The sequence below is a fragment of the Dipteris shenzhenensis genome, chromosome 19 (assembly GCF_047967505.1).
Source record: "Dipteris shenzhenensis isolate YYH24624 ecotype China chromosome 19, Dip_SZ_1.0, whole genome shotgun sequence".
NCBI classification, from domain to species: domain Eukaryota; kingdom Viridiplantae; phylum Streptophyta; class Polypodiopsida; order Gleicheniales; family Dipteridaceae; genus Dipteris; species Dipteris shenzhenensis.
Genome location: NC_141614.1, coordinates 30,352,508 through 30,380,368, shown reverse-complemented (window position 1 = coordinate 30,380,368; position 27,861 = coordinate 30,352,508). Strand labels below are relative to the sequence as shown.

At 45.2% G+C, this 27,861-nt stretch overlaps 1 protein-coding gene across 2 annotated transcripts; it reads left to right on the top strand.

The window, feature by feature from the left end:
• The first annotated feature begins 30 nt into the window (after positions 1 to 30).
• LOC147890332 (histone acetyltransferase HAC1-like) lies at positions 31 to 27,585 on the top strand. Of its 2 annotated transcripts, XM_087390459.1 has the most exons (19): positions 31 to 550; positions 1,098 to 1,695; positions 3,612 to 3,723; positions 3,842 to 4,160; positions 4,383 to 4,685; positions 4,858 to 6,968; positions 7,082 to 7,378; positions 7,492 to 7,770; positions 7,907 to 8,035; positions 8,247 to 8,447; positions 8,567 to 8,709; positions 17,331 to 17,643; positions 17,793 to 17,932; positions 24,271 to 24,349; positions 25,086 to 25,478; positions 26,031 to 26,248; positions 26,381 to 27,106; positions 27,271 to 27,346; positions 27,486 to 27,585. In XM_087390459.1, the coding sequence occupies exons 2-17, from the start codon at positions 1,532 to 1,534 to the stop codon at positions 26,493 to 26,495; spliced, it is 5,316 nt and encodes a 1,771-aa protein (XP_087246585.1). In that variant the 5' UTR covers positions 31 to 550; positions 1,098 to 1,531; the 3' UTR covers positions 26,496 to 27,106; positions 27,271 to 27,346; positions 27,486 to 27,585. The 2 variants fall into 2 exon arrangements, with proteins under 2 accessions (XP_087246585.1, XP_087246584.1); XM_087390458.1 differs by having other exon boundaries at positions 27,271 to 27,585.
• The last annotated feature ends 276 nt before the right edge of the window (positions 27,586 to 27,861 follow it).

Genomic DNA, 27,861 nt, shown 5'->3' with positions numbered 1-27,861 from the left:
CGGATCTCCATCTCCATCTCCATCTCCATCTCCATCGCCATGTGAATCTCCATATTCATTCGGAGAGCAATAGTGAGGGAGATAGTAGCAAGCAAGCAAGCAAGCAAAGAAAGCAAGCACAAGCGCACACAAACATTTTGGAGAGTTGCACACACACAAAACCCACCTCAATTTCCTTAGTCTCCCCCCCCTTCTCTAGACCCCTTATGGCTCCTTGGCCCTTGCTTTAACCCCTCCCGATTTGCTCTTCGCCCTTGTATGGGGAAGGGCAGCTCCTGCGGTACACGTCCGTCAGCGTCCCCCCCGCCTTGAATCGCGGTGTTTTCCGGCGAACGCAGATTTTTTTCGACGACCCAATTCCGGATTTCAATTCGCCATCTCCGTTTTGTGGATCGGACCCCTCTTCGACGTGTTTTTTTTTTTTGGGTGCGTCAATCCTTCATCGCCCGGACTGCGTTTGCATTCCGCCTTGCTGGAGCGTCCGCATCGCTTGGGATTTTTGGTGCCCCCGACCCACCAACATCACGTCACCTTCCCGCTCGGATTTGAGGTACTCATCCGCTTTGCCCAAATTTCTGTAGAAGATTTCAATACGGCCGTTCACGTAGATTTTAATCGTTCCCCCAAATCATTGGGTTCTGTTTGTTGTGAAGCTAAAACGCACGCCCTGCCGTCCTCTATTCTCGCCGAAATTGAGGTTCGGTGATGTGAAGCTTCAGCTTCGGGCTGGTCGACTTCTTTTAGCCAATTAGGTAGAGAAAGTTTAACGTAGTTGGCAAATGCCATTCCGTAATTTCTTATCTTTCACGCCCAAAGGATCTTTGAATTCAAATTCGGGTGATGTTGACATGCAAATTAGAGTCTCTACCTCTTTCCCTTTTTCTTACAACCGGAATGGTGCTCAAGTTCCCTAAGCTTGCCATGTAGGCATTTGTTGGCATGGTTGCATGGAACATGGCCCTTTGTGTCTTAGTGGAAAATTTTGATTGTTTAAAAGTATTTCAAATCTGAATTAAGTAGGCTTTTGTGTTACTGAAAATTATGTGGGAGAAATTGTTTTGAAGCCTGCTCTGACCGACTTCGATGTCCTCCTTCAGGTAGCTAACGTCATTTTGGGGTTGTCACTACACTATGGGTTGAAAACTCACATCAGCATCTGTATCAAGATTGCGATTTTTGGGAAAGGGAGATGTGCTGCCAGTGCATAGCAAAGTTTTGATTTAGAACAGCAGTTTATAAGGTGGTACTGGGAGTTCCAGATCTGAGCACTTCATTTTTATTTGTTGATGATCGGAGGCAGCGTTTGAGAAAGGGATTTAGAAAGAAGGGGTTGGGCTTTTGTTTTCTGCTCATTCAATTTTCATGAGAGCTAACTTGTGAATAGATGAGGCTACCTATTGGTACATAATCTTTTTGGAAAGTGATACGGAGGATGGTTGTGCTTTGCTTTTTGGCGACGGGTGACTAGATGGAATTATAAGCTACACTATCTTTCTGAAGGAGTTCACTGGTGATTTCAAGGCCATAAGAGATGCAGGCTCATGCACAGCTTTCCGGCCAGGTGCCAGGACAAGTAGCAGGCCAATTAGCGGGTATACCTCAGCAGAATATGAATGCATTGCCATCCCAGGGAGGATGGCGAACATGGCAAACAGACACAGATGTTACTGTCAGGCGGATGATTATGGAGAAAATGTGAGTTGCCTTGTAATTTTTGGATCATCGCATAAATTTTAGCTCTTTCTGTGCTGGTCTAACGTGAGTCTCATAAGCGCGCAACTGGCAAGGTAAGTTAGCTATTTCCAGTGTGCATGGAATGCATGTCAGGTATGCACGCAACTGGCAAGGTTGGTTAGCTATTTCCAGTGTGCATGTCACGGGATGCTTGTGCGAGATCCTATGGTTTGAAGGTGCAGAGGGGACTCAATATACTCAACTTGGGTCTGTTCTACAAACAATGATGAGGGTAGACAGGTTGCTAGATCGACTTCTACGCTTCTTGTTTATGGCATTTAAGATGTTCTGTTGTTTTATTACATAGAGGTGGTTCTAACTTATGTCCTGAAGGATGGGTTTACAAATGAGCATGATTTTAGACTTTTAATTACAGGTAACTCCTTTTTTGCTTGAACAGCTTAGAAATTGAAAGAGCTAAGATGTTATTGTACCCTGTAGGGTTGCCAGACTGTAGTAAATTGCTAGTTAAACCTTGGTTAGCTTTTATATAATAGGATTGGTGGCACCTTTTGGAGCAAGTAGATTAGCTGGAGCCTGAATGGATCAGGTGCAAGTATGATGCGCTGTATTCAAGGCATCTTCTCTGGATTGTGTGTCATGGTATGGACGACATAGGGACTAGCTCTGAGATAGATCCTTGTTGCCACTTGCGTCATGTGTGTGATGGGGTGCTATATGCCTATCTGACCTCTCTACAACTGCATCTAGGTCCCTAATTTTGGAATCATAGCATTGAAATTTACCAAAAGCATATTGGAATTTAAGAATCATTAGAAACTTAAAGATCTTGGAATGTCTTGGAATCTAGAAACTTAGAGGCAGTCACTTGGTGATTTCTAGTTGATTGGAATCTCAGAATCATTAGAAACTTAGAGATCTTGGAATGTCTTGGAATCTAGAAACTTAGAGGCAGTCACACGAGTGGGTATCGGGGATGTATAGTTGATTGGCATGGTGCGGTGAACTCTGCTACCACTATGCGAACAAGTTACATAATGAACATTTATTCTGAAGGAGGGATTACACCACTGATTGGACAATGCTGGTACACATTTTGAGAAATCTTTACTTCTGAATGTTGTTCTGCTACTGTGCCATATCTGTATCAGTTGTCCGAGCCTGTGGAACCTGATTAGGGAGAATTCTCCATGCCACTTCCATTCCGTTACCATTGGAAGTGTGGTTGTTGTAGATTGAATTGGGTGCAAGCTTTGCAGCTTTGAGGCACTATTGGACAATTGTGTGGAGATGGAGTTGTTTTATTTACATCGGCTTTGTCTCAATTATATTTACCTATCATGCTCTCTATTTTGCCCTTGCCCATGATATACATGATTCTATGCATTAAGAAAGGAGGGGGCCGAAGGTGCTCCCAAGTTGAGTATTCAGTCTTTAGATTCTGGAATTCAGTCTTTAGATTCTATGCATTAAGAGAGGAGGGGACCAAAGGTGCTCCCAAGTTGAGTATTCAGTCTTAATTTAAAGACTGAAACCCAGAGGACAGCTTATACTGAGGTAGTGATGAGAACATTCGCGTAGTGTTGCTTACTAAGTTATTTGAATTTTTATTTCTTAATTTTGTTCTTACAAACTCCCACCTTCCCTTGTTTCTTTTTCTCTCCTTTGTTCTTTGGCTAGTTTTATTAAAAAAATTAGATTTGTAAGATCGGTACATTCTAGTCTTATGAAGGTATGCATTGAGTCTTTCGATGACAACGCCTGCAATTGTTGAATTCTTTGCAAAGTATATTTACTCATGTAAGCTATCTCTACAGTCTTACTCAGCATGAATGTGGGCTTTCATATTTTTTGAGTATCTAAAGCATGCCTGCTGTGTAAATAGGGATGACCTGTCTTTTTGTTTTTATTCCCAGCTCTCTTTTGTTTCAAAAGCGTAAGCCTCAAGTTTCTCAAGACTGGCAACAAAGGCTTCCAGATTTTGTGAAGCGCTTGGAGGAATCTCTTTACCGGGATGCCTCATCCAAGGTATTCCATACTGCCAGCCTCCAGGAGTAAACAGGCTTTGAATTCAATGGATGCCTTGTACGTGTAATACTTAGTTTACTTGGGGCATTGCATTTGGTTAACCCAATTTCTCTCTTAGGAAGAGTATGCTGATTTGTCCACACTGGCGATCCGACTTCAAGCTGTGGCGAAGCGAATCGTTCCACCAAGAAACAACTCAACTTTTTCAGCACGCGGAATGAATACTTCGTCCTCTTCTATGATTCCAACCCCTGGAATGCCTTTGGCACTTAATGGGAGCACCATGATACCGACGCCAGGGAATGAGATCAACACAGTGCCTACTCCTGGGACTGGTGCCATAAATACAAACACCAGTGGAATGGTTAACATGTTGCCTTCAGAAAGTGGTCCTGCCCTGCTGCGCGGGCATGGAATGGCTTCAGGTGGCAACATAGGTAATTTGTTTCCCACCCTGGGTTTGGCATGTGCTTCTTTGAATATGCAGGGTCTGCAATTTTAATGCCAGGAAACCTTGGGACAAGCCCTGAATGGCTTATATTTGTCGGGGCCAAAATGCCTGCTGTTTGGGCAACCTATCATATAGAACTCATTTTCCCATGTATCTGCAGATCTCAAATTATCATTTGTGATGACTTATTCTTATGTTGACACTGCAGGAGGTGTTCAATTGCAGCAGCAGTACAGTTCTGGATCTGGTGGGCACGTGTACCGGAATATCAATGGCCAATTAGGTGGAAATATGGCCAGTAACATCCAGCGAAAGAATCCGCCTTTTGGGTTTGTGAATGGCGGTACTAGCAATGCGTTGCAATTAATGGGCAATGGGCAGCACCTGGTGAACAGGAATCCAGGCTTCTCCAATGCCACCATGTACATGAATTCCACACAGCTTGGGAACATGCCTGCTCAGGCTCATCAGCATATGAATCAGCAACAACAGCAGCATATGCCTATGCAGTGTAAGTCAGTTCTTCATTCTTTGCACAAAGCTTTGTAGATGCCTATGCAATGTGAGTCGGTTCTTCATACTTAGTGCAAAACTTGTAGTCTTAAGTGGGTGTGACATTCAGATGACAAATGTAGGCTTGTAAGATGCTGTTTTTGATGAGATTTGATATTGCTTGTTCACAGCTACACTGCCAAACCAGATGGCCACAATTTCAGGTGATCCGTATGCCATGAATGCAGCAGATCTTGTAGGGCCTGGCAGTTTTTACAATTCAGTCTCTAGTGGTCTCTCAACTAGCAGTCTGGGCGTACATTCTCAGGGATATCAGACATCTAAAATGATACCTGTCCCTGGTTTGCCTTCTCATCAGTTGAACATGCACTCACAGCAGCAGCCTCAGTCACAAGCACCAGACAATTTTCAGCAAAATACATCAGGGCTTGCAAGGAATCAGCAGCAGCAGCAACAGCAACAGCAACAGCAACAGCAACAGCAGCCACACATATCTAAAGCAAAAACTTTGTATCAGGCTGAGATTTCTTCGAATGGCTACGGTCAGAAACAAACAGGTATGGCTTTGCGACAGGAGGAAACCCGAACAGCAACTGGATCTGTATCCTCTTTGACTCCACTATATCAATTGCCACCTGATCCACAACATTCTCAGCATCATCAACAAGCCCAAACCTCTACACATCAACAACAGCAGCTTGTATCACGTGAGCCTGTACCTATCCTGTTGCAGCAGCATCAAACTCAGATGATGGTTCAAGCACAGGGTGCTGCTCAGCAACAACTTCGGCACAGCCAAGCCCAAATTGAGCAGCAGCGTCAGCAATTATATAGCCCCCAGCAGCATCATAATCAGGAACAGCAGCCACCACCAAAGCAGATTTCACTGACACAGGAGCAGCAACAATCACAGCTACAGCCGGCAGTGAAGCAGCAGCACGATTCACTGCAGCAGCTTCCACAGCATCATCTTTTGCAGAGTCAGCAGCAGTACAATCTCCTGCAGCAGCAGCAGCAGCAACAGCTTCAGAAGGGGCCAGACGTGCCTCTGCAACAGTCTCAGGAACTGCAGCAACAGAATTTACTGCAATCACAGAGTTCACAACAAACTGATCAAGCTTCTACACAACAAGTGAAACAGCAAGATCTTAGCCCTGAAAATGCAGAGGACCAGCATAAGTCAAACAAGAGAGCAGCCAATGGTGGCGTCTCATCGACACAAGCTGAAAATGGTATTGATACCATGGCATTAAATTCCCCTTCTACTTCAACTGCAGATGCTCAAAGAGCACAACAGTACGTAAAGCAGCAGCGATGGCTTTTGATCCTGCGGCATGCTAGCAAGTGTACTGCTCCTGACGGCCAATGCCAGATGACACCTCATTGCCATACTGTTAGACAACTGTGGGGGCACATTATGAAATGTACCAATCGTGAGTGCCAATATCCCCGTTGTCATGGATCAAGAACACTTCTCAGGCACCATCAGCAATGCCGTGCTATACAGTGTCCTGTATGTGTCCCAGTTCGGCAAAAATGTAGTCAGCAGCGAATGCAGGCTGCTCAAGGCCAGGCTGTCCAGGGACATAGTGTTACTCTTGGAATGGCAAGTGTGGCAAATAGTGCCTGCCGGACTGTAAGTCTTCCTGGAGCGTTGAATGAAGAAGCATCATCAAGCAAGTCTTCCTTGCCAATGAATGCTACGCACGTGCAGCCACCGCCAGCCAAGCGGCTAAAGGTGGAAGCATCAGAGCCATTGGATATGCAGCACAGTCTCCCTATTGGGATTGCAAAAAGTCATGTAAGTCTCAATGTATCCTCAGAGGTTCAAACAGTGGTACCGATGATATCAATGGTTAAAGCTGAACCTCTTGTGGTTTCAAGCAAGATTGAAGGAAGTGGACCGGCAAATGGAATCGTGAAATCAGAAGTGCACACTTCATCCGTTACAAATGCCCCTGCGCAAGGAGGAACTCAGGTGAAATCTGAGAGGAGTATTCAAATGCAAGCTGGGATGGAAGCAAAGCCTGAACCTACGGCTCATGTGAAATCCGAGCCTGCCAGTACAGTCCCGCACAAGGTTTCTGTGCAGTTCAAACAGGAGGTCAAGCAAGAGTTGAAGCAGGAGGTGGTTGCAAGTGCATCACCCTCTCCAGGGCCTGATCCTACAAACAATGCTAAATCCAGCAAGTCAAAGATTAAAGGTGTTTCGCTCACAGAGCTCTTTACTCCAGAGCAAATAAGAGAACACATTGTTGGCCTTCGACAATGGGTTGGTCAGGTGCTTATCCAAACTACTAGACAGTTTACTTTCTTAACTTGAACTTTGAAGCATGATTTTAATAATTGCAACTAATGTGCCATTCCTAAAAATTTTAACTCGTTTTTTGGCAGAGCAAGGCAAAGGCTGAAAAGAATCAAGCAATGGAACAGCGGATGAGCGAAAATTCCTGCCAACTATGTGCAGTTGAGACACTCACATTTGAACCACCTCCAATATATTGTACACCATGTGGTGCTCGCATCAAGCGCAATGCATTCTATTGGACTATGGGATCTGGAGAAACAAGGCATTACTTTTGCATACCGTGTTACAATGATGCTCGAAGTGATACAGTTGAGTTGGATGGGGTCAATTATCCCAAGTCAAAGCTAGAGAAAAGGAAAAATGACGAGGAAACAGAAGAGCCGGTATGAAGCTACCATTAAGATTAGACTTTCACCCTCAAGATATGGATATTTTTTACATCTTGAACCTAACTTTGTGCTGCTATATTTATGATGCTTCATTTGATGTTTTGCAGTGGGTACAATGTGACAAGTGTGAGAAGTGGCAACATCAGGTTTGTGCCCTTTTCAATATGCGCAGAAATGAGGGTGGTCAAGCTGAGTATACATGTCCACAGTGTTTAATAGGGGAAACTGAAAAGGGAGAAAGGAAACCTTTGCCACAAAGCGCTGTTCTTGGGGCCAAGGATCTCCCAAAGACTCTTCTGAGTGATCATATTGAACAGCGGTTGGCAAGGAGACTTAAGAATGAAAGACATGAACGGGCTCGAGCTCAGGGGAAGGGGTATGATGAAGTAAGTACATGAATTATGACATTATCCCTTTTGTGCACTGTGGAGCTCATAGTTTGTAGACTTGTGACCATCATAAGGTAGAAGCTGCACAGTTTGTTTTGCTTTATAATCCTGAGTTTGGGCATGGGGATTGTAGGTTCCTGGAGCAGATGCCTTAGTAATCAGAGTTGTTTCATCAGTTGATAAGAGGCTGGAAGTGAAACAACGCTTTTTAGAGATCTTTCAAGAGGATGATTATCCTAATGAGTTTCCCTACAAATCGAAGGTAAGTTACATTTCGGCCAGCATTTGCATAGGCATGTTGTAATTGTTATTTTTGAGCTTGAAGGTAAATTGCCTTATATGTGGCGTCAGTTGCAAATGTTAGATGGTAGTTCTATATAGTAATAGCAGCTTCTTTTTCAAAACGTTGAGCAGCAAGACATCAAGTATGTGCGATAGGTGTTCTTCATCACAATCTCTGTATCTGGCTACAGGTGCTTTTACTATTTCAGAAAATCGAAGGTGTAGAGGTCTGTCTTTTTGGAATGTATGTACAAGAGTTTGGTGCTGAGGCTGCTCAACCAAATCAACGGCGTGTCTATCTTTCGTATTTGGATTCTGTCAAGTATTTTAGGCCAGAAGTACGGACAATCAATGGGGAAGCTCTTCGCACGTTTGTATATCATGAAATTCTGGTACGCAGAAGGACGAACCCAATGATTCCTTTTTTGCTGCATAAGGAAGTATCATTTGTCAGCGTCCACATTGTTCCATATGTTTGTAATCTTATGCACACTATTGATGTCCTGAGCAGATAGGATACTTGGATTATTGTAAACAAAGGGGCTTTACCAGTTGCTATATCTGGGCCTGCCCTCCTTTGAAAGGGGAAGATTATATCCTGTATTGCCATCCTGAAATTCAGAAGACCCCTAAATCAGATAAGCTGCGGGAATGGTATGTCCTTTGTACCCCTTTCTAACTTGGGCATAATTTGATACGTGTTCAATGTCGTGTGCTATCTGCTTATTTTTGAAAACACCATTTCACCAAGAATGATACTTGATGATACTTAAGTAAACAAACAATAACACATCAAGAAGTTCGTGTAAAATAAGATCCAACTGCTCTTTGAAACTATTATACCATCAGGGGAGGTAAGGGTAAGTCATGGTCATGAAAAGGCTTGCATTGGATTACAAACCCTTCATGAGTTGTTTTTCAAGTCGGAGGTCTCTTTTATCAATGAAAGTCTCTATACATTTCAAAGAGCTACACTTTAGCTATCTCTAAAGAAGCAAGTACATGTCATGAGATGGGTCACCTCATAGAATCATCAAGTTGTCGTTGAATTTGGTGGCCAGGAGATAAACAAGTAGTGGTAACTTAATTCCATTCAACTGCCATTTGCCTTTATATGACCAACTTTTTGTATGCACTTTCGGAAAGAGTAGAGTTGGTCAATGGTAAGATATAATCTTTGAAGAGATTCGAGACAAACAATCAGTGGTATTGTAATTGCATATGGTATCGTATATCATCAAGTTTTGTATGCATTTTGATTATCCGTGTTTGGAAGCAGACATGGGCCAATGGAATGAACTTCTCTCAATTTAGAGCCAACTATGTAGGGACCGTCAACAAGCGGTACCTTGGGTGAGACATGAAGTGTCACCTTGTGACTTCTAGATAATTGAGCCTGTGTGTACCAAGGTAGTGGAGGTGGTACCCCCCTCTTGAGCATCAGGCAATGCTCTAGATCCTTGCTCTGCTAAGCTTGAAAGAGACACAACCAAAGTCGGCTCAAGAGAAGCCTCTAGGTGAGGCAGATCTGTTCCAGATTTGTGATAGCACCTTGTGCGGAGGATTGCGCCATCACCATGGCCCCATGTAGGCGCATTTGCAGCAGTACCAGGACCAGCCAGCAGCAGCCCAAAGGCCTATGGGCCCTTATATAGGCAAGGAGGCTGGCCTAGAAACCGACCTAGGCGTGGCCATTTTGGCCCCTTCAGGGGTTGGTGCAGTTGGCTACAGTCGCAAGCTCGCGGTATTCTCTTTTATTTGTGAATGATTTCAGTCGCATGACGTGGGTATTCTGCCTGACGAAGAAGTCTCAGGCTTATGAGAAATTCAAAGACTGCAAGACCTAGGTAGAGAAGGAGAGCGGAGAGGTAATCAAAGCCTTCCGCACAGACAGAGGGGGAGAGCTCACTTCTACCGAGTTCAATGGATTTTGCAATGAAGAGACAGCTCACTACAGCTCGCACATCTCAGCAAAACGAAGCTGCTGAGAGGAATCACATGACCGTCACAGAGAGAGGTTTGCGAGGGAGGAATCTCTCGAAAGCTTACTGGGGTGAACCCGTGAACATTGCCGTTCACATCCTCAACAGAACCAAGACCAAGGCTGTTGATGACAAGACTCCATATGAAGCTTATTATGGTAGGCCTATCATCTTTTTGACCCGGAAAAGAAGAAGATCCTTATCAGCAAGGACGTGATCTTTGAGACTCACGGGTCATGGACATTCCTGAGAGCAGTTCCGGAGTGCGGCAGTCTGAACGCAACATGAAGACTCCCTTCGTGAACTACGCTATGGTGGCTCAACTTGAGGAGCCCCGTTCCTTCAAGAAGCGAAGGATATTCCAGACTGGCAGGAAGCCATACAGGCAGAGATTGATGCCATTTTAAAAAATGACACCTGGGATTTAGTGCCCAAACCAACCAAGCGGAAGGTCATTGGGACTAAATGTACAAGCTTAAGTTCTACCTGGCCGTTTGGAGGCAGATCTCTTCCAGATCTGTGATAGCACCCTGCGTGGAGAATTGCGCCAGCACCATGGACCCATGCGGGGGCATTTGCATCAGTACCAGGACCAGCCAGCAGTAGCCCAAAGGCCCAGCATATGGGGTCTTATATAGGCCAGGAGGCTAGCTTAGAAACCGACCTAGGGGCAGCCATTTTGGCCCCTTCAAGGGTCAGTGCAGTTGGCTGCAGCCGACTGGCCTAGTCGGCCAGTTTGAGGGCACCAGGCCCTCCTATAAAAAGGCCTCCACTCCTCCCTCATTTCTCATCACCTGCATAGACCAGCCTTGCACATGCAAGTGCGTAGGGAGAGGAGTAGACTCAGGATTTGGTCGAGCATCTCTTGGCTGGTTGTATGCTCATCTTTGAGCTTTTGTCTGCCCACATCTGTGGATGAATGTATATCTGAGTTTTGCTATCTTTCTCTCCCCTTCTCTTTAAGTGTTGTTTGAGCTGCGATTGGGAGTGTGAGGAGTGAGTGAATCTTTCCTCTACTTTCCAACACAACCACTGAGGTGAATCTACCAGTTCATTTTTCTCCATCCACTTCGCATTCAATGGTGAATAATTACAAAACTCTACCACCTATCGACGAGAAACTCTACCTCGACTTTTCTTTCACTATGTGCCAATATTTGTTCTGGTTCATCCAGTTCCTTAGACCTCTACCTCTGGGTGTGCCTCATAAGGCATATCTTCTAGCACATCACCATGAAATGGCTTTAGGAGACTCACATGAAAGGCGTTGTGAATCCTCCAATGATCCAGGAGCTTCAGCATGTAAGCCACATCACTGATCTTGTGCAAGACTTAAAAGGGTCCATACTATCTCATACTTAGCTTGGCATACACCTTGGTTTGACCCTTTACGAGTTCTCAACCTTGCTTTCTGGAAACACAAAAGAACCCAATTATTTTCGGCAAATACCATTTCACGACAGTGCTTATCAATGGCCTCTTTTGCTTTTCTTGAGTTCTCTGGAGAGCTAACTTGATCTTCTTATATGTCTCATCAAGTTCTCCACATACCTATCGGCCTCAAAGATCTTATCCTTCATATGCAAAATGGGTGGGACTTTCTTCTTGCCTTCCACAATTTCAAATGGAGCCTTACTTGTGGAAGTATGCACTGTATTGTTATATTTACATCAAGAACTAGCCTTCACATCCCACTCTGCAAACTTGCTTCACACAACATAAATTGACCTTACATGTGATCCTTGAAGAAAGTTACCTTAAATTACAAACTCCATCTATCCACTGTGACGAAGACTTCTGTGGTTCTTTGTCAACACCTACATATGCCTTTTCACCATACTACTAGTAGACCTATGAAACTCATGCAATTCCCTTGGCCCAATCGTTTTGATACTAGTGTAACAACTCCTTTGTTCGTAGCAATGCCACTAGCAATAACGATGAGAGGCACTTGTGAGAACTAATAGCCTTCATCACCTTCCTCCTCCCCTTGTATAACGGGCAAGGGGTCTAGAACACTCTCACTAAAGATGCCCGTCCTAACTACTTTGTGCGGAAATGTGGATTGCTCTTGGTCCGCAACCCCTCGTGATCTTGGGCTCTCCTATTATGCAGCGCGCACATTCCATGTGGTAAACAAGGTGGATGAGGTGGGCCTGGGCATGGAGGACATGTCAAGTGGTGCATGTGTTGGGGATCATAGATTGATGTGGTGTATGTGTGCCAGATAGCTGGGTCTGTGGTGGGGATGGGTAGCTTCCTCTCTGACAGAAGCCCAATAGTATGGTCCCCTCGAGAGCAAACCACTTGCTGGCCAATGAGCAGCGGACTGTTTTTTTGAAGAGACTTGCTTGGCAAGGCGAACACAATGTATGCTTGTAGATATTGCTTGTACTTATGAGTAGCGGGGGTAGCTCAGTGATGCTTTCACCCATTGTTTGGGTATCCCAGGGCAATGAATACTAGTAACTGTTGAGAGAGTGCGTGGCCTTGCTTGGGCTGTAAATAATGGCTCCCATGTTAAAATGCAGGTGTTTGCACTGAGTATGGATGCCTATGGTTACATGGGTGTGATAGCAGAGCCCCGCAGGGCTAATGTGCTGAGATATTGATGTCTCTAAGCTAGAGAAGAGCATTGAATGCGTGTGAGTTGGTACTCACTGTGTAATCTCTTTGTGGCACTCTTCAATCAATAAAGAAATACTAAAAGGGGCGCCAAGGCTTTGGGGCGAGTCTTATGTCTTTGTATTTTGAGCTAGCTTACCCTATCTATCTATGGAGTGTTTGCTGAGTATTATATTGTGAAGGCTCTTGAGGCTGGAAGTATGTGGACTTCCCTCAAAAATAAAGGTTTTCGATTGAGTGAGAAATCAATTTGAAAGATCCCTCAGCTACCTGGTTTGAAAATGAAGCGAATCACACTTTTACCACCAAACCATACCCGCCACGATTGGATTGTATCATATATGAGCGCTTCTTGTCTAAGGATGGGTTGTAGCCGAAAGCGTTAGTAAAAAGGAGCTCCCCCCGTTTCAAATCTCCATCTCTAGAATTCATCATTGTCAAAATTCCCCAAACTTCTTGACTAGGGGGTGTGTTGTGGATCGAGTCTCTAGCAGCAACATCGTGGACTAGTGATACAAGAGTGCTTGAGGCATGGGTGATGCCTCTAGCTCATGAGACATGTAGCTTCATTGTCTGTGCACCAGTGACACCTCCCATCAACATGCATCTGCTCCAGCCACAGATCCAGAGTCCCACCAATGGTGTGGTCCTTTAATCTTACCACAAGGTACTTCTCCTATCTGCTGGCTATCTCTAGACTCGAGCCCGCGTGCTCCACCTCGAGTGTCTGTAGACTTTCCGTCCAGAACGATCCTCTCCACCTTGCTGTCTGGAAACCAGCCTAGGTGGGCTGCCACTCAAGCTCAGTCTGCAGCTCCTTCAGGGTCTCCTTCACCTCCTGTGGACAGGCCCAAGGCTTGCCTTCTTGCTGCTCCTGTCTGCTGTCAGAGGGCTGCTCCAGAGAATGATCAAATGAGGGCTGGAGGCCCTCCTTTTATAGGCCCCAAGGGGGCTGACAAAAAACCGACCAGCCTGCAGCAAACTGGCCGACCAGTCTGTGGCTGGTCCAGCCCTATAAGGGCTCACAACCCGGGGCCTTTTGGGCCCACACTTCCAGGGCCTTGGCCCTCTTATCAAGGGAAGGGCCCAGCCTATATAAAGGCAGGTCCCTGCCTCATGGCAGCCTCTTTTGCTGCTCCACTAGGCCTCATCCAGCCCTGTACTTCTCCGTACAGCTGCGTGCCACCTGTCCCGGGTTTGCACACCCTCCGTACTGCTCCATACAGTTGCGCGCCACCTGTCCCGGGTCTGCACACCCTCTGTACTGCTTCGTACAGTTGCGCCACCTGTCCCGGGTGTCCTCTAGGTGTGCTGCCCTCATGACAGCCATGATGCTGTCCATGTGGCAGCCCCTTCCTCTCTTTTTCTATGGGGTACTGCCCTAGGTCTCCCTCCCCCATGCTCTCCTCATATGGGGGCTTACAGATGGGGAGGTGACCATTCCAACACCCCCTCTCACCGACACATCCAGGCCCAATGCCAACACGTCGATGACGACTTTCTTTTCCTAGCTTTCCATCGAGTGGCTCCTGCTCCACCAGGTTTGGTTCCGCTTATGCACACCATCCTGGTACATAGGTCCATCTCTGGTAGCTCCTCCTGGCACCACCTCCTTCAGTCACGTTCCTGCCTTCGAACTCAAGCAATCCAGCTGTCACGATCTTCCAGTTGTCCTCCTCATAATGAGTGAACAACCTGGAGTCTTCCAGGCACCATGCTCTGAGGGTCTGTTTCAACCCGTCCTTCCTTTGGCAAGGTCTGCAACAAAAGTACATCTCCAGATAACCCGGACTGCGAACTTTAAACGCACCTGGCTGAACCTGAGTCACCCTCCTTCTGGCAAGGGCACAATCCTCCAGTCGTGGAAGCCAATTCCCAAGAGCTTTTGAATCAGGGTCGTCCTTCAGCAAGAGCTTTTTGAATCAGGGTCGTCCCTACCTTTAGGCTCCCACACCTGTGAGCCTCCTACTTGGGCTCTGATACCATGTTAGAAAATGACCCAACCCAGGGTACGCACAACGGAAGACTAATAGTAATGCCCAGGAGATCACACAATGTGGTGTGGGATGTGGAATTGCAAATTTCTTAACTTATGCGCATAAAATAGATGTGCAGACTCAGCAATAGACAATGAACCAGCCAGATAGAGAAACCACCAAAATAATATATTTCCGTCCAAAACTATGGACACAATACAAAAGAGAGAGATCCAGAGTCCCACCAATGGTGTGGTCCTCTAATCTTACCACAAGGTACTTCTCCTATCTGCTCGCTATCTCTAGACTCGAGCCCGCGTGCTCCACCTCGAGCGTTTGTAGACTTTCCGTCCAGAATGATCCTCTTCACCTTGCTGTCTGGAAACCAGCCTAGGTGGGCTGCCACTCAAGCTCAGTCTGCAGCCCCTTCAGGGTCTCCTTCACCTCCTGTGGATAGGCCCAAGGCTTGCCTTCTTGCTGCTCCTGTCTGCTGTCAGAGGGCTGCTCTAGAGAATGATCAAATCCTCCTTTTATAGGCCCCAAGGGGGCTGACAAAAAACCGACCAGCCTGCAGCAAACTGGCCGACCGGTCCAGCCCTATAAGGGCTCACAACCCGGGGCCTTTTGGGCCCACACTTCTAGGGCCTTGGCCCTCTTATCAAGGCAAGGGCCCAGCCTATATAAAGGCAGGTCCCTGCCTCATGGCAGCCTCTTTTGCTGCTCCACTAGGCCTCATCCAGCCCTGTACTTCTCCGTACAGCTGTGTGCCACCTGTCCCGGGTCTGCACACCCTCCGTACTGCTCCATACAGTTGCGTGCCACCTGTCCCGGGTCTGCACACCCTCCGTACTGCTTCGTACAGTTGTGCCACCTGTCCTGGGTCTCCTCTAGGTGTGCTGCCCTCATGACAGCCATGATGCTGTCCATGTGGCAGCCCCTTCCTCTCTTTTTCTGTGGGGTACTGCCCTAGGTCTCCCTCCTTCATGCTCTCCTCATATGGGGGCTTACAGATGGGGAGGTGACCATTCCAACACCTTGGGTCAGTCATTCCCATTGTACCTCAAAGTGATTGGTCTTGGGCCAGTCATTCCCATTGTACCTCTTGGAGGGGGCGGCCCTTCCATAGCCAGAGGCTCTACCTCGACTTGTCTTGCCCCAAAGTGGGTCGGTGGTCCAGCTTTGCCTAGACGGCCAACTACCGTGATCCGTTGCCATTCAAGCAATCCACGGCCCCATCCAGCTTTGGGTCTTCATTTGTCTCCGGCTAAGACCTGCACTTATTCTCACTCTTAACCCGGATCGAGATGCTAGTTTTGTGAATTGACTCAATATGGATTGGCCTTAGTATTGCAAATCATGATGTGTTTAATCAGAGGGTTTTATCGGACTTCCTACCTGATGAGAAGTGTGGAGTACTATTTATCATCCAAGCTGATGGGAATTCAGCCTGCAGGTTTTCCTCATCTTTTTGTCACGGGGACGTGAAAAGTGATGTAAAGTATTTTTGTAACTCAACCCAACACTTAACCATGGTTAAGTGTGGGTTGAGTTACAAAAACTTAATACTACACTTAACCTTGGTTAAGCGTGGGTTGAGTATTTTTGTAACTCAACCCTATACTTAACCCGGGGTTAAGTGTAGGGTTGAGTTACAAAAATACTTTACACTTTTCACGTCCCCGTGACATTGTGATTGGCTTGATGTTCTTGTTTGAGAGAGTTGGATGTTGAGATTCAGAAAAGGCTTGTGATGTGTCTAGCACTTTTGAAATTAATCATGAGCTCTTCAGAGTTTGTCTCGATATTTTTTTGATATCGTAAACAATTTGTAAGATGTTTGGTGAATCTGTTGCATTGGAGGACTTTCAAATGTGTGCTTACTATACATGTAAACTTCAAAGCCTAAGAAATGCGCCTTTTAAAGAATTTAGGTAAACTTCAAAGCCTAAGAAATGCGCCTTTTAAAGAATTTAGGTGCGGTCCTTGTTTTGTGTTGGCTCCATTTTTGTATCCGAGCTAGCTCTTGATAAACAATAAGTGTGGTTTGTATGTGTCAATGTCGTTCTTTTATCTAGGTTGACTGCAAGACATTTACATTAGTCGACTCTGCTGTGCCTATTGGAGTTTAAACTGTTCTCTATGTCTTGGGGGCTTCTCTTTTGGGGTGAGATGCTCAAGCAATTATTGTCTCTAAGCTTGCGTTTTTTTTTCCTTTGGTTCTTGTTTTTTTTGGAGGGTTTGGGGTGGCCTACTTCTCCTTTAGTGCTAGCCTTCGTCATGGCTGAGTCTGCCCTTCACCTCTGGAGTGCCGATAGAAACTCAGTATGAAGACTTTGTATAAATGGATGCTCAAGTATGTGTGGGTGTGTGGATTTGTATGTGTGAGAGCATATTTTCATACTATGGTCTACACCCACTGTTGGGCGCTGATGACGTCAGTGGGGATGTCATAGTAGCTAGTCCCTGCTATGTGTGATGGAGTTTATGGTTTTCAATCTTATTAGTGACTATCGTGAGATTGAAACTGCACTATGTTGTGTTTTTAGAGGATGAGTTTGGGAATGTTCCTGGTTTCATCTAGGTATATACTTCTTTGACCTATATAGCATGTATAATCACATGAAGGTGGTGTAAAGGCTTTTTGCTTTCTGAGGTCATATTGCGGTTGATAAAATCATCTTCTGCTTGCCAGGTATCTCACAATGCTGCGCAAGGCAGCTAGTGAAAGCATAGTCGAAGATGTTACAAATATGTATGATCATTTTTTCGTTTGCACTGGTGAGGCAAAGGCAAAGGTTACAGCAGCCCGTCTACCTTATTTTGATGGGGATTATTGGCCAGGTGCGGCTGAGGATATGATTATGCAGCTACAAGAGGAAGAAGATGGACGTAGACAACAGAAAAAAGGAAAGACAAAAAAAACGGCAACTAAGAGAGCTACTAAGGCTGCTGCACAGGCTGAATTGGCAAGTAATGCTTCCAAAGATCTGCAGCTCATGCATAAGGTAATCGTACTTTTATGCTTCATGCAGCTGATTAGTTATTATCCTCCTGGTTCAAGATTCTTCTTCGAGAACCATATTTGTTGTAGAATTGTGTTTGCTGGTCTATTACCACAACTCACGTTTGCAGCTAAGTTGCAATGACTTTGCAGCTAGGGGAGTCGATCCATCCAATGAAAGAGGATTTTATTATGGTTCATTTGCAGCATGCCTGCACACATTGCTGCAACTTTATCCTTTCTGGAAATCGTTGGGTCTGTGAGCAGTGCAAGAACTTCCAAATTTGTGACCGGTAGGTTTCTGTTATGTTGTAAGGGTGCATCAAAAGGTATCTTGCTCAAGGGCTGTTCTGATTGTGTATGTCCCTGCTGTATTTTCTTGTGATAGCCAAATAATTCAGATAAATTCAATGTTTTGAATGTATATGGTGAGTTTTTTGAGACATTAGAGTCAAAAGAGTTCCATACAAGCTGTATTCGTGTTTTCTTGTGATAGCCAAATAATTCAGATAAATTCAATGTTTTGAATGTATATGGTGAGTTTTTTGAGACATTAGAGTCAAAAGAGTTCCATACAAGCTGAATGAGGTTTGGAGAGTTATTTTGTCTGGTATTCGAGCTGTTTCCATTAGCATTCTCAACGTGAAGTCTATGCAAAATTGTACAGGTACAAGCTTAATGAAAGCAAGAGAGAGCCTACCCTCATAATATAAATGAAAGTCTAGGCGTAGCCAGATAAGCCTATTCGCACCAGTACTGAATGCATTTGAGGTTCACACAATGCATATAACAAATTTCACTGCCTCCCTTGTGCACCTGATGAACTCACAAATACAAACTAGAGCATACTCATGGAATAGCCAAACCATTTAAAATAGATTCCACAAAATATGCAAACTAGATACAAAACCTATCGCACAACATACAGGCCTCAAAGCTTGTCTGGACAAAAATTAGTGGTACATCTACCAGCAATACAGGGTGGGCTCAATCAACAGTGCAAAAATTGTTGCCCATAAACTTGGAGAAGAGTTTTGGAGCTGCTCCTTCCCTCCTCACCATCTTCTGCGCCTTCCACCATGTTCGCGTTGCCTTCTTTCCTCCATACCGCTCCTTCCCTTCTTCCCTCTCTTCTTGTTTTTCTTCTGCCTGAGATTGAGGCCTTTTAGCCTGTTTGTTGTGGGTGTTTTCCTTCCCAGCCCAATGCCCCTCTTCTTCTTTCTACTTGCCTTTTTCTTCACCAGCTGGTGGCCATAGCGGGCCTGTGGTCTCTTCTAGCCCACTTTGGTGGGTTTGCAAGCTGCTCCATCCGCTTGTGGGTGGGCTTTGCCGCTCCATTTTCAACCATAGCCACCTCGCCCCGGTCAGCTGCAAGTAGTTCTCCAGCTTCCCAAGAAGCCCATGGGGACCCTCCGCTCTTACATTGTCCCCACCAAACCCTTCCTAGTCATCCCTCTCCCCTTCTGCTCCCCCTATCCCTATGCCTATCAGACTGAGTTCCTTCCCCTCTTCCCCTCCACTCCATCGCCTCTAGACCCCCCCCCCCCCCTTTTTCAACCTTGGAGGATGGCTTACTAGGCCTGCATTCGGAGTCTCCCTCCCCCTCCACTCCTGTTTCTATGACCTCTTCGCTTATACTCTTCCAAGCAAGATGCGCAACAAGAACTTTTGGAGGGTTAAGGCCTAGAAGTTTCTCCCAAGTATCTGGTTTGAAGATCATAGTGATTTGCATTTGCCTTGGGAAGGGTAGCTTGTTGGGTGCTATAGGTCACAAGCTTGAACCGGCTTGGAGTCTTCTTTTTGCAGCAACTGGCGATGAAGGGTGGTCTCCAAATGGCTTCACTCGGATATTCAATTAGTAGATGATGTGCTTCATGGGACAATTGTTGGGATCCTTGAGTGTGCACTATGGACCATCTATGAGACACAACCAAGTGTGCAATATGGATTATCAGTGGGGACACTGCCAAGCATGCAGTATGGATCATCTGTGGGGACACGGCCAAGCGTGGGCTAAACTTTTCCTCAACCATGCCAAGCACAAGTAGAGGATAGTGACTTGGACTATACATGGCTTTCACAATTGTGCATGTCAACAACCACAACAATTGATCCTGAGTTGCAGTTGACTCTCAAGGCACGGTCCTAAGATTTGGTCCTGGTAGATAGGACGGTGGGAATATATGCATCTCCATTCGACATGCCCTAGTTCTTGAGCTTTGTGATCAAGGAGAGATCCGGAAAGGCCAGGTCATTTGGATTGGCCTCATCTTGGGGATCTCGTAGTGCTGGTCCTTAACTTCTATGCATCTACGTGCCATGCCGTCAACAACGAGGACTTTTAGTATCAGATTGCTAATAGTTTACCAAATGTGGACTCTTGGATTGTTTGGAGGTGACTTAAAAAACCTCTGTTTTAGGAAAATAAGTTGGGTGGGCCTCTTTCTCTGCTATGCCTCTTGCCAAACGAGGCATGTGGAAGCAATTCATCGTTTCCATTAGAGGACGGGATGTTCTCGAGTTCAGTGCCCTAGAGGAGGGTCCATTGGAATTTTGATAGTACGTGATGTTAGCTCACTCCCCGATTGTCTTACACCTAGAGCAGCCATGCTAAGGTTCCCTTAGAGGTGGAATACGGATAGGAGGAGGAAGTTCAGCAGGCCATATCATAGATATGGATATTTGAGGATGCCAAGTGCAAAAGTGTAGGCTCAAGCTCTGAGATGTAGACAGGCCTTTAATGAGAGGTAGCAGATGATTTTGCTTCCATCTAGCGCCCGAGGGAATAGGAGCCGAATTTCCAGTGTTTAGCAGACATATGTAAATATGCTTAATTGACTCTACAGGGGATGGACACTAGATGACCGTAGATGGGCTAAATACTCATATCATTCCTCATGAGCTCAATGGAAACAAGAGGATGTCAAGGTGACATGACCGTTTTTCCAAGCCATGGGATTTTGGGCTGGGACATAGCTCCATAGAGGATGGTTGCATTCTGACCTGCCTGAGATTTTGGAGACGACCACCTCCTGCTCCCAAGGTCTCCAGATAGAGGAGGAGACTCCTTATCTGAGGGCAACCAAGGAGAAGGTATGGACTTATGAGGGCAACCAAGGAGAAGGTATGGACTTACATTTCCATAATAGGTTCCTCATAAGTGATAAGATTGAAGCCTCCTTTCATAGATGAGGAGATGCTAGAGTCATTTTGGTGCAAAAATGCCCGCGGGAGGATGGCCTATACCGTTTGTTTTTCCACATCTTTTGGGAGCACATTTTTACCCTAGTGCTCTTGGCCTTCTTGGAGATCTTTGATTCAATGCAACTGCCTCAACCTCTTGCACTCGGATGGTATTTGGTATTTTTAATCGGGAGGGGGGGAGGCTGGACGGATATTCAAAAGTGACATATAAGATCTGAATCAAGGTTTTGAGCTTGTAGCTTTGACCTCTCCTCCCAAACATCATCCAGACTGGTTTTATTTAGAAATGAAGCATCCTGGACAATATCTGCACTTACTAGGAGGCCAAGGATTGAGCTTGCCACGAGCCTCAAACTCTCACGATCCTTCTCTTGGATTTTGAGAAGGCGTACCCTAGAGGGCACTATGCAGTGACTTGGCTCCTCAGGATCTCAGCCTTGTATGCTAGAAGCTCTAGCCAGATTTTGATCTCTAGTCACTCTTGGAGGCCTCTCTTTAGTGCTCATCACTGCTCAGTCAGCAGGGCTTCCCACTTGCCCCTTTCTTGTTTCTGTTTGTGGCATAAGCCCTGGGCTATTTTCTTCTATCACAAGCGGCTGACCTAGTTAGAAAACATCTCTCGATCTGGTAGTAGGAGGAGCTCTAGGACTCTGACTTCAAATAATATGGCCTTGAGTGTGCAAGGTTCAAGAGCCATCTTGGAGAGTGTGAGACAACTGCTAGAGGTTTACTGATTGGCTTCGAGAGCCAAGTTCAATTGGAACAAATCACTTGGCGTCCTCACAACTTTTGAGGAGATGCTTACGTATGCGGAGGGACTTGGATTCAAATGGATATGTAGAGATCAGACGTCGAGATATATGGGATGCCGTGTGGGATTGTATATTTTGGCCGATTAGCCCCGGTAGGAGAGAGTGTGCCACCGAGATGTCTCTAGCTTAGTGGTGAACCAAGTCCCTGTTGTCATCGTTTGGTACATAGTGTCTTGTTGGTGCTTCCATAGAGCTTGTATGGAACAGCTTCAGCACTTGGTGAGGAATTTCTGGTGTGCACAGAAGACGGTACCCATAACACTCAAGCGAGAGCAGCTTGGCACACGGTGATCATGCCACAGGCAGAGGGAGTCTCAGCATCATTGACCCATAGAGACAGAGTAGGCAAGCTCATCATTGGAGGGCTTACCCCATGCTCAAAGCCCTAGAAGGCTGGAAGGTCTTGCTCTAGTAAGGGCTTCCAAATCACACTCCTTGCACAAGGGAACAGTGGCAGCAATTGCACTGCTGGATCTTCACAGAGGCTCCTTTAATAGGGAAGGGAACACCACAAATGAGAAGCGTGATGCACTTGTGGCAGCATCTCTCAATTGACCCCATTCGGACCAGACCCTAAATGCAGAGAGACATAAAGCGACAGCCCTTCATTTGGCATCCAGAGGGCCGAGATCAAGAGGGGCACATGCTTGGTCACCGCAATCAGCTACGCACAATGGGATGGTGGACCCATCCATTCCATAGGGAACTGGAGCTGGCTCCACAGCAGCCTGAAGAGCGACCTTGCGCACTGCCACATTTGAGGGGAGCTGCTCACAGGATGGAGGAGATACAACTATCTTCATGGCTTAGAGTGGCCACAGATGCAAAAAAAAACCCTTCAATGGCATTGGCCAATTCTCCAAAACTAGTGTCCACTCAAAGTTTTCTTCATGGATTACTACATTTGTCAACCCTACTCAGTCTCTTACAGCCTAGGCCCGGAAGGGTCGTTGCAGCTAGAGTCAGAGCTGGGAGACAAATGGAGCCTTGAATGGCAAAGAAATAAAGTGGTTTGGCGGCTAGGGAGGATATAGGCCATCAACGCCAGACCATATAGAGAAAAGTGCACTCAATAACGCTTATGGATAGCTACTTCAGGTGCAGTGGGACTCAGGAGAGTAGGTTTTGGCCATCCCAAATTGGGCAATCAGAGAGGTTTCCAAATCCAAATCTGAAAGCTGCTGTATTTTCTTCATAACTGGGGCTATAGGCAGTGAGATGGCTGCAGGAAACTGATGATCGTATATCCGGAGTGGTATCGTTTTCCTTGTAGCTAGTTTGGAAGATACACCACGGCTCACAATGTGATCCATCCTCTTTACATGAAAAGCATGTGGTTCAATTCTGTGGGCTTATGTATAGATGAAGAGGGCAACATGCAATATATTCCCAGCAGATAATAGGGTTCATGAGGCAAGTGGATTGTATTTCTTTCGAAGGAGGCAGCTTGGGTGTTTTCCTTCAATAATGAATACCTGCTGTTACACAACGTTGGATACAACTACTTATCTTTCCTGTAGAAAGCTTGCCTTTGCTCTGCATATATATTGTTCTGGCCTGGGACATGGTTGCACTTCGTTTCTAAAGGTCAGAAAGGGAGTCCTGTGAATGTTCTGAAGTGAAGTGAAACACCTTGCTTCAAATAGATTGGTAAGCCTTTTCTGTTGTGGCAGGGCCTTGTTAATTTCAACTGTAAACAACAGTAAACATAAGCAAAAGACACACATGATAATTTGCCGGCCAGGTACATTCTGGACATTGGACAGAATTATTGTTTTCCTGGCAGAAGAAGTATTTGCATCAGTCCTATTTGTTTCCTCGCTCATAACGAACCCCCAATTGGTTGTGGCTGACCTACATGTAATGATGATGTCACTCAAATTATCATATGAGATCAAAATGATGGAGTCTGTATGACTGACATACAGACACATGGGCTTGTCTTTGTATCTCAGTGTCTCGTTTTCAGGCATTGATGCTCACTTTTATGAGACCAAAATGATGGAGTCTGTATGACTGACATACGGACACATGGCTTGTCTTTGTATCTGAGTGTCTTGTTTTCAGGCATTGATGCTCGCTTTTATGAACTGATGCAGGTTTACACTCACATGTCAGGCCCCTTTTTCAATGTTTTCCCTTGTTAATTGTAATATGTTTGTATTTTAAATGTTTCTGCTTAGTTATTTTAATAGCTTGCTATTGCATGCTAAGAAAAAATATATGAAAGGCATTCGGTCTGATGAACATATTATATGACAGGAAATTGTATGTCTAACTTCCAACATTATTTTTATATAATAGACTTTGGTTGGCTGATCGTATTTCTTGGTTCCCGTTCCCTACCGTCTTCATTTTTGAAACCTCACTCTCTTTCACTGGATTGTCAGTTAGATAATGTTACAATTTAAGTTTGTCCCTTTCACTTTCACTGTATTCTCTAAGCTGCCTCCGCATTCATTTTCCTCCTCCTTAATTCTCATCTCTTGTGAAACTTCACAGCATCATATAACTTGATAAATAGAATCAAATTTGGACTAGCTACTCGATGCATGGAGAAATGTACCGTGGATGCTGTCGTGGCATCCTTCTGAGTTGGGCATTTGCTTTTGCAGATGCTATGATGTAGAGCAGAAGCGTGATGAGCGGGATAGGCATCCTGTAAATAGCAAAGAGGCACATCAGCTATACCTGGTAAGTGTTTTGAAGGCCCTGTTGCAGCATTTCACAAAACGATTGTCAAGTCAGGTGTGGATTGAACTGTATCTTATTGTTTAGATTCTTTATTGTGACCTTTTTTATTTGACTGTCATAGGATTCTTGTTCGACCATCTGAATAACAATTATAAAACTGGGGTGGTCTTTGTTTGGGAGACATTTGAAGGTCTCTAATCCTGGGGTTTTCTGTTCCTATGGGTTTTGGTATGCATTTTTAATTTCTTCAGATGATGGAGACCATTGTCTTCCTTTTCAAAACTCAAATCCTATCATGTGGTAAAATATAACTTGAAATTTTGGTGGGAGAGTGTGGACTTTGTAAATGATCCATTTTCCTATGAAAGAGGTTGCAATTAAATCTGCATGTTCGTGGCCTCTGTATGAGAGTTATTGCTTAATAATCTTTAATTGATAAATCCGAGTCTGAATGCTGGCTGAGGACATGATTTGTTGCTCTTGGAGTTCAGGAGGGCATCAATCTCCTTGTGAAGCTCTGAGTTTAGAATGGAGATATTATTCCATGTGCTATCAATATTTATGACTTGCCATTGGAGACCGATAAGATGTTTATGAGTCCCCATTCATTGCAGTCCCATCATTTGAAAATGCAGACAAACCTGAAATAATTTACCTGCCATTGAAAGAAGCTTGGCTGTTTTGAAGTTGATAACGTAGGGATTCTGAATTGACATTTTTGTATATTTTATTACAGGTAGAAATAGCTGATACTTTGGGCGATATGAAAGATAGTGATGAGATCATGGAAAGCGAGTTTTTTGATACTCGACAAGCCTTTTTAAGTCTTTGTCAAGGGAACCATTATCAATATGACACACTGCGAAGAGCCAAGCACTCTTCTATGATGGTCCTTTACCATCTACACAATCCAACTGCTCCAGCTTTTGTAACTATCTGCAGTATTTGTCACCGTGATATTGAGACAGGCCAAGGGTGGCGGTGTGAGACATGTCCTGATTTTGACTTATGCAATTCTTGCTACTCTAAGGATGATTCAATCAAGCATCCACATAAGCTGTCACCTCACCCATCAGTGGCAGAGCGCGAGGCCCAAAGTAAGGAGGCAAGACAACAGCGAGTTTTACAGGTATGGATTGGCAAGACGTCTGTGAGATGACGGTACTGTGGTAGAATTCGTTCATGCGTCTGTGATAGGTATGTGTGCATGTACAGATGCATTTTGCCAGGTTTGGATCTATGCAGCCCCGTGCACATTCATGGTCATGTTTGGAGTTGTTGAGAGTGCATGCATGAGACTGCATACATGTAGATCACAACTGTGTTTGCGTGACGCGGGCACACTTTTGCATGAATGGCTGAGTGGGTTGGGTGGGGTTGTTGGTGAGTGTGCGTGTGTGGGGATGTGTGCGTGCGAGTGGCTAGGGTGGGGGATGGGATTTGGGGTAGTGGGTGTGCGTGCATGCATGCATGTGCGGGATGGAGGTCTGTGGGTGTCAGGCTTGGGGGTAAGGGTGGTGTGGGTGCAGGGTGCGAGGTAGGTGGGCACATGGGTGGAGGAGCAGGTGTGGGTGTGGGTGGGGGTGAAGGTGAAAGTGTGGGGTCATATGGTTATGTGGGGTGGGGGTGGGACATGGGTAAGTGGATAGTGTCTCACATTTTGCTCTGGAGTCCTGAACAGCTTCGCAAGATGTTGGATCTACTTGTTCATGCTTCGCAATGTGGCTCTGCACTATGCCACTATCCCAATTGCCGCAGAGTTAAAGGACTTTTTCGACATGGCATAAATTGTAAGACTCGGGCATCAGGAGGGTGCCATTTATGCAAGAGGATGTGGTATCTCCTGCAATTGCATGCTCGTGCATGCAAGGAGTCTGATTGTCGAGTTCCTCGTTGCAAGTAAGCTGTCATTGATTTGATTTTAAGGCCACATGCTGAGAAAAACCTGTGTCTTTACCACAGGTGGTGCTTTCAAGTTTGTTTTTGACGATCAAGAGGTGTATTGACTAATGTACTGTGATTTTTTTACAGGGATCTGAAGGAACATCTGAGACGACTCCAGCAGCAGATGGAATCCCGCCGCAGAGCTGCTGTAATGGAAATGATGAGGCAGCGTGCTGCAGAGGCTGCTGCAGTCACAAGCTGAACCTTATATGCATGCCATGACTCTGTCATATCCAGGATTCACAAATGCGAATTGCAGTTGTGTTGGGCACTTGACCCCTGAAAGTCTGGATGCAAGTCTGACACAAAAGATGAAGCATGGAATTATCCTCGGCTTTATCTCCGATGTTGCTGTGAACAATCTTATTGGCAAGTGCTTGTTTCCATGCAGTTAGCCCTGGCACATGAGCTTACTTTTTCTTCGACTAGATACATATGCTAGCTGGTGAATGTCTTCGGAAGAGGACATCAAACATCAGTGACATGAGGCTACTGATGAATCAGTGACACCCTGCCTTATAGTGTGGGCCTGTAAACTAAGATTCGAAAGGGAAAACAAGACGAACAGGGTTCTGATTCCCCCACAAACATGAGAGTTTGGGCAATCTCTCTTGTTGACTTGCTCTGCAATTTTATTCTTGTGTACCTGGAGGAAGTGGCCAGGTCACTTTCAGCTGATCGGTGCATAAATGTGGTCCTCAAGCTGAAGGGTGCTGTATAGAGTTGGCCCTTTCAAGGGATTTTCATTTCTGTTCTACAGCCATGGAGCTTTGGCTTGGAGAGCATCACAGATACATGCAGCAAGCGAGCAAGGTGAGCTGGGTCTGTTAGTGATGTCTTTCCCAATTTTCCACGTGCGACTTCCATGCAATATCTAGATAAGATAATCTTGCTTCATTATGATTTTACTTCGATAGATCTTTGAATACTGTTGCAAGTCTCTAAATAGGCTGCTCATATATCATTCTCCGTTTCAGCAAGAAGACAGGTTGTCAAGAGGATTGTGGAAGTACATCCATGCGACACGATGAAATCAGCTCCCAGCAGCCCATGGTGAGCCTGTTCAAAAGTGTACATATTGCTAGAATCTACTTTGCTAATGTTTTCAGTAGAATTTTGAGACTTAGGTCCCTTATGCATTTCCTAGTGCTTTTTGAAAAACTAAACCACAAATTTTTTGCTGTATCAATAGCATTTGGCGTGAGAATATGCCAACTCGTTTTATTGTGAAAAGTCTGTCACTTCACATTGAATTTGGAAGAGGGAATAAAGTTCCAATGCGTTTCGGCTTTTAGGTTGAAGTTAACTTTGAAGTCAGGTATGGTTTTCAAACTGCATAAAAGCCTCTGGGTTTACGAATTTGCTTCATAGTTTATCAACCCTTTCGGCAATCACAGAAGGGAGCATGTTTGTTTATCTATTGGGTATTTAGCAGATCATCCAGAGATTAAAAAGTAGTGCTTTTGAGACATTATTTTATATGGCATAGAGTTAGAATTGCATGTAATACCTTAAAAGCTCCTTGGCCGCCTGGCTGCCTTTAGGGGACCAATTTCTTGAAAAAGATC